The sequence below is a fragment of the Halyomorpha halys genome, unplaced genomic scaffold, assembly GCF_000696795.3.
Source record: "Halyomorpha halys isolate HHAL.00 unplaced genomic scaffold, Hhal_1.1 Scaffold252.1, whole genome shotgun sequence".
NCBI lineage: Eukaryota > Metazoa > Arthropoda > Insecta > Hemiptera > Pentatomidae > Halyomorpha > Halyomorpha halys.
The window spans coordinates 103,501-115,064 of record NW_027108761.1 but is presented as its reverse complement, the minus strand read 5'-3'; the positions used below and the strand labels follow the sequence as shown (position 1 = coordinate 115,064).

General features: G+C 29.3%; 1 protein-coding gene and 1 long non-coding RNA gene across 2 annotated transcripts in view; one reads left to right on the top strand and one right to left on the bottom strand.

Annotated features, from left to right (window-relative positions):
* The first annotated feature begins 642 nt into the window (after positions 1-642).
* The window catches only part of LOC106680275 (uncharacterized), a 23,084-nt gene continuing 12,162 nt past the window's right edge, over positions 643-11,564 (top strand). The window contains exon 1 of the long non-coding RNA XR_001343089.3: positions 643-756. This is a non-coding gene — a long non-coding RNA (uncharacterized lncRNA). The remainder of the gene's footprint in view (positions 757-11,564) is intronic.
* Positions 677-11,564, bottom strand: part of LOC106680271 (carboxypeptidase B) — a 12,908-nt gene continuing 2,020 nt past the window's right edge. Inside the window, exons 3-6 of the mRNA XM_067047073.1 lie at positions 7,409-7,597; positions 6,928-7,286; positions 5,484-5,667; positions 677-849 (exon numbers count right to left, since the gene is read on the bottom strand). Coding sequence (XP_066903174.1) covers positions 677-849; positions 5,484-5,667; positions 6,928-7,286; positions 7,409-7,597 — 905 coding nt within the window. The remainder of the gene's footprint in view (positions 850-5,483; positions 5,668-6,927; positions 7,287-7,408; positions 7,598-11,564) is intronic.

Genomic DNA, 11,564 nt, shown 5'->3' with positions numbered 1-11,564 from the left:
AACATTTTAAAAAATAATCGTTTGAATCGATTAGGAACTTTCGGAGACCTTAAGCAAGTAATAAGCTAATATTAGATTTTTATTTACATAGATGTTATAAATTATATAAATATTTATATGATATACATTTTGTTTTGACCTATCAAATTCCATCCACTGTCTTTTACAGTCATGTTTCCAACAGGGCTCCTCTCGTAGGATTTGTCATAAAAAAACAAATCAAAATTATGAGAAAAAAATGTCAAACTTTGAAAATGTTCCTGTTTAATAGAAATGGCGTTCGATGAAGCTGTGTGTTCTTGGCAGAATTATTTTCTTTTACAGATAGATTGATTTATTTTTATTTATTAACCACGTATTATGTTGCAACAACTTGGATATATATATTATATGGATAATAATAACTGAATAACTGTAACCCCCTATGGACTAAGAATGTTCCAAATTTTAATTTACAATCTTATTTTAATTATAACAAATTTTGAACACTATCTTACATTACTTAGTAGTTAATACATCATAATATGTTTTCAGTACAACACCAAATGACAAATAATTATTTGCAAATTATCATAACACTAATAAATAATTTATTTAAATAACTTGTTTTGTTGTAACAAAATGTTCATTAAATGTTTTATCAACTGAAGTAACAATAAAAAGTGATTGTGCCTCCTCATGATTTTGCAGCAGCCGCAGCTATAACCTTAATCGCTTCGAACAGTTCCTTACCAGTTGGGACGATTTGCGATGCAGGTAAGAGAAAGCCATGTTTTCCTGTGTCCCTCAGTTCGAAAGTGTATGAAAATTTTACTCCTGCAACTGCTTTAGCCCAGTCAGCTGAACTACCTGAAAATGTTACGATCAAGCGGATATTATTGTCTATTCGGTATTATCCTTAGAGTAGCACATTTTGTATAAATGGTCTTACAGCTATAGTTACATTCTTAGCTTCTGCTGTTTTATATTAAGCATGATAAATCTAAAATCTCAATAAAAAAAAATTGGCTCATCTGCAAATTTTTTGCATTTTTATATTTTCTTCGCTATACCAAAAAGAGCTAACAGGAGCTAAAATGTAGGGGAAATAAAAAATGGCGGCTGTTTCAAAACGTTAAAAAACACTAATTTTTCATTCGGAGCTCTATAGCTTAAAAACTATTAAAAGCACTAAAAAATCTAAAAGAACAAACTTTAAAGAAGAGTAAATTTGCTGAAATATGAGCCCTAATATAGCTATTTACGTCCAATAGTTCTTGAGATATAGCTTTTTAAAAAGTAACATTTCTTAAAAATGTACTGAAAGATTAGTAGTAAGTTAATTTATTTTTAGATATCTATATCTCAGGAACTATGTGATATAGATTTCTATTAGCACTCAAATTTAAGCATGTTTAATGCAGTATAAAGTAGTTTACGACCTTTACCTTCGTAGAAATAGTAGCTTTTATGATATTTGCTAAAATAAATTGATTTATAGTTGTTCGGACAATAAGTTTCATTTATGAAAAACTTTATATCAGAAACCATTGGACGTACAGATGTCTGTCAGTACTCAAATTAAAGCTAGTTAAATTTACTATAAAATAGTGAATAATGTTCATCTTTGTAGTTTTTATGATATTTGACAAAATATTAATTTCTAGTTCGTATAAAATGTTGGATTTTTGAAAAAATATATCTAGACCCATAAACCCTATATACGTCAAATGGTTTTCGAGATATAGATTTTTCAAAATAAATGCACTAACTTGTGAAATGTTTTCATAAATGTGTCACTTTTTATGAAGTGTTGCTTTTAAATTTACTCTACTTTAAATGATGCTCTCTTAGATTTTCTATTGTTGTTGGTGGTTTTAAAGAAACAGAGCTCCGAATAAAAAATTAATTATTTTGAAAGTTTTGAAACAGCCGCCATTTGTTATTCCCCCTACCTATATTAATCAAAAATTGGAGTCTTTTTTTCTCCTCTTGAGGTCTTGTACTATTTGTACCGACGCATGTGGTGTACAAAGCTAATTACTTAAATGACTATCAACTATCAAAGGATCATTCATCTACTTAAATATTTAAAAATTTAATTTCATGTTCAAAGAATATTTTTTAATTTTAAAAATAAAATTAATATTGCTTAAAACTAAAAAAAAAAAATATTTCTACGTTTTTAGTAAAACTTTATAAACTTCTACGAATTTTGATTCTCTAAGCCATAAATAAAAAATTATTATTTTTTTTTTCGAAAACTTTTGACTAGTTATTTGTTGTCAAAAGACAATATGTCTTTCAACTAGAAAATGAAGAACGGGTATTTTACAAGGTAAGAAAGCTTACACTGTATAATTATTATGGAACATCCAAAATTTCATGTTCATTCATGTTTGAAAAATGTATTTTGAGAAAAATGATAGAAGAGTCATAGTACAAGCATTGATTTAATTTCACTTTTAATAGATGAATTAGTTTAGTTATCACTAAGATATCTCTTTAGTAGGAAATAATACAATAATAGCCAAGTACACTCAGTAACAGGGTTCATAGACAGGCGATAGTTGTTTACATTTTTCACTGTACATTCATTCTGGATGAATCATCAGTTCCAGGAAACTTTTAATTAAAAGTTGTTTAATTACCAATTTATTCAATTGTTTATTTTGATGTACAATTTGAATGACACAAAAGTGAAAATCAATCTACACCAGGGCTGAGAAAAAATTAGTTATAAATAAAACTATAACTAAATTGACATGGTTCTGTTTATTTATTAATTAACAATTTACTAATTAATAATAAATTTATTAGGTTAATTTATTATTTAATTAATTAACAATAATCACTAAAAATTCTATGCAGGAAAATTCAGTTACAGTTCTATTTATAACTAATTTTGGCCCAGCTCTAATCTATGCTTGTTATTTTAGATGATTTTTTCAAAATGAAGATCGAAAGAGACCTATATAGATGAACCTTGACCAAGGTAGATGAGAGCATGGTAATTTGTAACGGCAAACTATTCTAGCTAGAGTGAGATGGGCGAAATTCATTCCTTGGTTCCGCCACGAGACAGAAGACAACTTTCTCTGGCCGGATTCAAATTCGGCTTTTTAATCTAAATTAATATATTGATTTTAGGCTCAGTGATGATAACTAGAGGCTTGAAGAGCCTCTCGTAAAGCAACTATCTTGTTTGCTAGTCGATGACAAACAGCGAATATCTATGCTCACTCAAGATATAAACAAACCCTCAACAGATCCTTTACGATTGAAGTTGGTGTCTGAACTAAATTAAATGATTACTGAATTTAGAAAATGATTGAAGCATATATTTATTATATGAATTCCCCCCTCCCCATCTGGAGTTCATTGTTTATATAATTATTCATAACTCCTTTACTTTTTATCTAATCCCTATGTTGTTACAACTGTTAGAAGGCTTAATGTTTGCTCTTTGTACCTACATCAACAACATTTAGATTTAATGTCTTATTAAGTGTGTATTGGTTTCAAAGTAAGAAAAACTTTTTACTAGATATCTTTGGTTCTAATTTGTTTAATTATATTTGGTTTGTGACCTTTGGTACAGTATATATATGTGGGTCTAAATCACTCCTAAGTTTCATGAATATTGTTTAAGTCCCTTTGAAGTTATTTCTATTTTTTTTTATCATATATTTTTATTATATAGTGTTATCTACTGCTATAAACTATGTATGTATAATAAGATATGACGCTAGAATTAACTGAAAAACAAAATAAGGAAACAATTAAATTTTTAAAAAGAAAATAATGTAGAAACCATCCGAGTTAATTTACTTGCAAGTGTTAATGCGGTAGTTACGACGCTGACCATTACTTGGATTCTTCAGAAGTACTTTTATTTTTTTTTTTTTGTCAAAACCTTTAAAATTTACTATTTTTAAGTTTTAGAACTATACCATATGCATTTATGATACTCAATTTCCACTAAACTTAAAGTATTTTATACTTTGAATTAGGCAAAAGTTTGAGCCGAAAGTGAAAAAAAAAGGTTTTGACACGAATGATGCAAAGGCAAATCAATTTTTATTTATATAATTTTTTTAATTCACCGTGATCGGCTAGGCCCCAAAAATGCACCGCAAGTTCTAGATCCGCTACTGTAACACGAAATATAAGTAGTATAATTCTATAAGCCCTTAAGTATTGATTTATTGTATATAATTCACTAGTTTGGATGATTTTATTCGAGGTGCTACTTTAAACAAGGAGTGAGAAGCAACCCGAGGTCAGCAAGAAAAACGTGACGTATGAATTCTCGACGTGAGCAAGTTTCATAAACAAATGATAATACATTATTTTGAGCTTAAGAACTCTTAACACATTTTCCTGTTCTTAAGTGATTATTAATCGATACTATACTATATTAATCCGGGGAAAATTATTAAACTAAATTCTTAAAAGCTTAAATATGTAATTTAATTTAATTATTTCAATTTTTCGCTGCTGCACTGTGGAGTCCTGGTAGTGCAGTATTTGATCAACATTGTTATACAGTAGCAGCTTATTATGTTTTTTTGCTTTGTTTGTTCAATAAATATCAATTTATGAAATATTTCTTGTTTGTATAAAATTTATTGTTTTCATATTGTACTTATCAAAATATTTTTGTTATTTAAAACAAAAAAAAAAAATGAACAAAATACTTTTTATTATAGTGAATCGTATGGTATTAATGTAGTTGAAAATAAATAAAAAAAATTGAGTAGCAATAATAACGATAATATTGAACTCGGTCGGTGAAAATTATACTTAAATTAAATGAGGAGAAGATGGTTGGGGGTGCGGTCAATGAAAAACACAAATAAGTATGCTTAACTTATTTTATTGTGCCAACGTTTCGGCTAGAGTTTCTAGCCTTCTTCAGGGCTGTTCGCTGGAAGATCGAGCGCCTAATGTAAATATACTTATGTTAATATACTTAAATTATTACCTAATATACTTAAATTATTACTACGTTAATATACTTAAATTATTACCTAATGTTAATATACTTAAATTATTACTCCCACCATTTTCCGCTCCCAAGCGTTATTACGGCTCTCTAGCATTTTTCGGCACGGTACCCCTTTTGGGCAATATAAATTTTACGGTATTCTTCTTGGGCTAAAATATTTCATGGCATCCTCTTCTATCTTAAAAAATTTCGCGGTAGACTTGTCGTACTAAAAACGAAGTGCTCAGTAAATGTTGGAATACACTGTACAGATGCCATGTTAATTAGCTTTTAATTTTTTTTTGGAATATTTTGAGAAAGTGGCATTCGCTTGCGACACTGTTGACACACGCTTGGAGCCCCAATGAAACCGCGGCACCCAGTTTGGAAACCACTGATCTTAATCTGTGGATATAGTAAGAACACCTGTAATAATGTTAAATTGGTAGATAGTATCCTTTACCTTCGTGGTAGAGAGATTTACAACATGATTACTTAGTTTTTGAATTGTTACCTGATGCGGGATACAAAATATCCGGGGAGGTTCCAACTTGATAATATTCTCCCCCTGATATTGCCATAGCCTCTGCGGCCCGGTCCCCAGTTTCTTTCAGTTCAGCGTAATCCGAAGGCTTCACAGAGTCGTAGGCGTACGGCAGTAATAACAGTTGACTGTAGCTATGGACTGAGATGTAAGCCTGGAACAAAATGGTTAATATTTTATTTCCACTACGCTAATATTTTACTACGAATCGTATCGAATTCTTTGATTTGAGCTCAAAACTCAGGAAAAAATCATTTGTAAAGTCATATTAGTTAAGTTATATCCAAACTGTAACTCTTTCTGCAAAAAGAAAAAAATAACAGTGAGAACATAGTCGTGAAAAAGGAATCGCAATTACAATTAAAATTACGTAATTTAAAACTATGAAATGAAATTATAATTTTAATTAGTAATTTTAAAAACTACTTTAATTGTAAAAATGGTCAGAAATTATAAATTGAACCAAACTAATCGCAATTACATTTGATTTTAATTAGTAATTGCAAATAGGCTTTGCCCGATACTAATAGAGGACATTTTTCATTTCTATGAATGTATAAATTCGTAAGACCTTACATTCATATTTGAGTATGCGATGAATAAGCCATTAATTATAGTCAAAATGTTCAGTATTAATTTCCATATCGGTTTTAGTGTGTCTTTATCGATCGTTAAAGATAAACATCTGTTTATTATTTGGTTGGTTACAGCGCCCAGCATAAGCCGACTATGTATAAAGCAAGTAAATATAGATGGCATTAGGCTAGTATAAATGCGTATTTTATTTATTTATTATTATACCTTATTCTTATATATTTTTAATTCCTCGTTCTCAGGGAGAGTAAAAATGTGTTTATCGATTTATTTATTTTTTGTGACCCGCTTTCTGGTCATTTCTGACATACGGAAGGGTCATCTACAGGTTATCAACCTATTCTAACCATGGTCGTGGTCAACTTTTCATTTCGTGGGATGGCCACAGAAGTAAAAATCTACCCAAAAAATTAACTATTATTTTTTATTTATCTTTTCCACCTTAGTCGCTAATTTTGCATTTATTTCAGTTTTCCATTCAAATTCAGTTATATTTATATGTATTATGTATTATTAAAATCTTTTTCGTTATTGTCTTTATTGTCTCGATTTTCTACGAAACACATGAGGATCCTTTGGTGCTCATCTTTAGAGTAAGTAAATTTTACAAGTAAAAAGAAATTGGTCGAGTTAGGAGAGTTCAATTTCGAACCACACAATGATGTTATAAATTTTATTGTGTAATCATAATAAATTATGGCGGTCCGGATTGGAGTTGGTACGCGGACTATAATTTGAAGAACTCCTGTTCAATAAAATAGAAATAAAAAGAAAGTTAATGAAAAAAATAGCTAATATCTGATCACTATAATATTTTTACTTTGAGGTTTCTGACAGTTAACAAGAAATCGGCGATAGCTAGCGATTCGGGCTCGGAGAAAGGTGCAGGGCCCACGTAGACTTCAGAACACTGGTGTCTGCTTGTCCCCTTCCCGGCCCAGTAGATGTCGAAGTTTCTGTTGAGGTCGATACCTTGGCAGCCGGGTCCTCGATGGGATCTGTTCTTCCTCCAGAGCCGCTTCGTCGTGTGTGTGTACTCGTAACCGTCTGGGTTTAGGACTGGTAAGATATAAAAGTCCAAATCGAGCAGCTCTTTCGGTAATTTTTTCCTTCTCTCCGTCAGTTCTCCAGTGACGTAAAGCACAGCTGCTGGACTGATCCATTCTCTAGCATGGATTCCTGTAAGGAAAATAAAATTTATAAAAGAAAATGAATCCGTATTTATATTTTTAAAAATGACTGGAATGAAAAATTCAAGAATATGTTATTATCGAACCCTCTGGAAGAATGAGTTTTGTCACCTGCATCTATGAAAACAGCTTTGGAATCGTCTTTTCCAGAAGATATCTTTATGTACTTGAGCGGCTTCCCTTCCCAGGAAAATCCTATGATGCCGTCACTAACGACCTCAGGGTAGCGCTCGACCAGCGAGCTTAGATAATCGTGGATGACAGACAACCGATGGTATTTGTCCATGCTCAGTTTACCATCTGAAATAAACGTAGACAATTTTTTATGTCTCCATTGTGAAGTATCATCATTATTTATATTACTTTTTTTTTTTTTTTTAAATTTGTCCCATTATAATATATAACTTCTATGATAGGAAGGTTTTGTTATGATAATTATTTCTGTTTTTTATCTATAATTAGTATTATCTAAAACCTCCAGCTCGCTCTGTAATTATCCTATAAATACGTTTACAGTTAATGCGCCTATAGGATATAATGCCTGGAACACCTAATATGTAAATCTAAGTAAATATAAATATAATTAAATATAAACATTGTTCAATGTCCTTTTATAATTCTATTTGAAAAAATAAATCCTGAATAGATTCTAACTTATGATGGACTGACAATCACAACCTGTTATTGTTTGCTTAGAACAAAAAACATACGGATAATTATAAGTTCATTTTTTCGAAGTATTATCTAGATCAGTGGTCCCCACCAACTCCACCTGAAGAATTCTGCGGACAACTAATTCGGAAAATAAACCATTAGTTGCCCAACCCTCAATTGAATCGAAGTGCATTTAGAGTATTTTTAATTGTACATTTGCTTAAAATTATAATTAAAATCTTTCAGCTGACAAAAACGAACCTCATGAAAAGTAAACAATAAAAGAGATTTAACGATAAATCGTCACAAAAATCATTGTATCACTGATTTACTTGAGTAGTGTCACATCAGATAATATATATATATATCTATTCCGTCCTAGGTCTCCCATTGGTTGGGAACTACTTTTTATGTGATTTATGTCTTTATATATGAATCGCTTTATATGCCAGAATGAAAACTGTAATGTATGCCAGACATATTTTAAAGAAACTATTCAATATTGCGCATCATTCCTAACATTATGGTTTAATTAACTTACTATACTGGGCTTAAACATTCAAAGTGAACTTATTTTTATAGAAAAATAAAATAATTAAACATTTTTCTCTGGACCGTCAAATGCATCATATAATTAATTACTTGAAACGTGTGATTGCTGTTAAATAAAGTTGGCTTCTTAAAATAAACTTCCTGACATTCCTAGACGTCTCGCTATGAAACTTAATAAAATAACAATATCTAATGAGTTAAAACAAACCCATTTACTAAAGGGACGCACCCACCCTATGGAGTGGAAAATTCAGCATTTCTTAAAAATCAATGAAGTGTAATTAGGTCACGATTTTACTAATCATAAAATTGTTCATTTAATTGTACTACTCGTTGTTGAAATTGTATAACTGAAATTTACACGTATTCTGCAATTTTATGACGCATTTTAATAATTCCACATTATATGTAAAATAAAATATTACACTGTGATCGCTAAATTTTTTAAAAATAATAGATAGTATTGGTATTATTTTGGGTTTTTATTGTTAAATATATATATATTTTTTTAAATAATGTTTTTCTCAAAATTTCTTTCTTGATTCTCACTCCCTAATTTGTTATTAACTTTTGATTAATTTAATATTTCAATGGTCGCTAATGATAATGAGTGCTCACTTCGCTAGGGTTTGAGAGACATCTAAGAGTATAAGTACATAAAAAATAATTATATTCTTTTCATACTTTAGATCAAAAAATAAAAAATAAAAAAAAGGTGATGAAATGTGGAAATTTTAATGTTCTTAAATGGTTCTCAGACTGTCTGATATTTCATAGTGAACTAGGAAATGTTTCTTAAAAGCATCTGTAATGACAAGAAATAATAAGGGATTTACAATTTTAAAAGAAGAATAAATAATGACTTATACGTTCAACATCTAATTTAAGAATACATAACAAGTGTGTTAATATAATATAATAAAAAAAATAAATACTCATTAGTTTAAAAATGCAATGAATAACAGTAATTATTGTTGGATTCTTATTATCGTTACATTACAGATATAGTGATTCATATCATATTTATACTGTAAATAAACTATGAGTCACTATAAATCACTAGGGACAAAAGTCGTTTCACGCGCAATGTGAAAAAGTAACATTTATAAAGGACGAAGGCTCTGAGACAGACAATTGATTCCGTTGTCAGCAAAACTATGTTTATTAATTGAAAAATTATAGTTATGATCGCAATGTTTAATTTAATTCTATAAGATTGAATCTTATAGAGCTTATATTTTTTTATTGTATCAACTTTCAGAACTGAAGGCATTTTTGATAAATAAACATATTGAATTTCTCAACTGTGAAATCTTAAGGATTATTTCATAAAACATGAGCTACAGTAATTTACCTTGTAAGAAAATAATAAAGGGTACTCAAATAAATCGGTACTCTTACTTTTACGATTATTATTATTTATTTTTTTTACAATTTTATTTCGAAGGTACTGGATGTTTCTGTAAGAATTCTGAATAAGTATGTAAGTGGAATTTTGTGGAAAATTTGTCTCTCTCTGCTCTTGGTTCGTATTTCATAGAACAAGAGCCGGGAAGAAAAAAAGGCAGTTATTTCACCCAAATTTTTGATTACTTTTATGAAAACTATGTATAATTACAAGTCGAAATTGATGAGTCTGCCGAGTATAGATAGGGGAAATAAAAAATGGCAGCTGTTTCAAAACCTTAAAAAAACATTTATTGTTCATTCGGAGCTCTATAGCTTAAAAACTATTAAAAGCACTAAAAAATCTAAAAGAACAAAATTTAAAGAAGAGTAAATTTGCTGGAATATTAGCCCTAACATAGCTATTTACGTCCGATAGTTCTCGAGATATAGCTTTTTAAAAAGTAACATTTCTTAAAAATGTACTGAAAGATTAATAGTTTGTTAATTAATTTTTAGAAATATATATCTCAGGAACTAGATTTCTATTAGCACTCAAATTTAAGCTAGTTTAACGCACTATAAAGTATTTTATGACCTTTACCTTCGTAGGAATAGTAGTCTTCATGATATTTCCTAAAATAAATTGATTTAGAGTTGTTCGGACGATAAGTTTGATATATGAAAAACTTTATTTCAAAATCCATAGGACGTACAGATGTCTGTCAGCACTCTAATTAAAGCTAGTTAAATTTACTATGAAATAGTTTCTAACGTTTATCTTTGTAGGATTAGAAGTTCTTATGATATTTGACAAAATAATTCAGAAACTGTTAATTTCTAGTTGTTTGTATCAAATGTTTGATGTTTGAAAAAATATATCTCTAGACCCATAAGACGCACATGTGTCTGCCAGCACTCAATATAAAGAATATTTAACTTACTATAAAGTAGTTACACACTTATCTTCGTAGGGGTAGTAGTTTTTATGATATTCACTTATGAATCAATATAAAATCAATTTATTTTAACAAATTTCATGTAAACTACTACTCCTACGACAATAAACGTCATAAACTACTTTATAGCCTATTAAACTAGCTTTAATTTGAGTGCTAACAGACATTTGCACGTCAAATGGTTTTTGAAATATAGATTTTTCAAAATAAATTCACTAACTACTGATCTTTCAGTACGTTCTGTACAACATTTTAAAGAAAAGTTGCTTTTTAAAAAGCTATATCTCGAGAACTACGGAACGTAAATAGCTCTATTAGGGCTTATATTTTAGCAAATTTACTCTACTTTAAATGCCATTCTCTTAGATTTTCTATAGTTGTTGGTAGTTTTAAAGAAATAGAGTTTCGAATGAAAAATTACTTATTTATAACGTTTTGAAACAGCCGCCATTTGTTATTCCCTCCACCTACCTATACTTGGCAGACTCGTTAATTTTTATTATAAATTGATTAGTAATTATACATAGTTTTCATAAAAGTAATAAAAAATTGGAGTGGGCTCAGGGATCCTCAGGTCGATTGTGTTAATATTTTATATATTATTTTATCATTATGTTATTTTATTTATTTATTTTTCATACAGATAGTTTGATTATGTTCATCTTGTCTATTCTTTTGTTTGTATATATTTTAAGAGAGTTTTTTTTTATTATTAT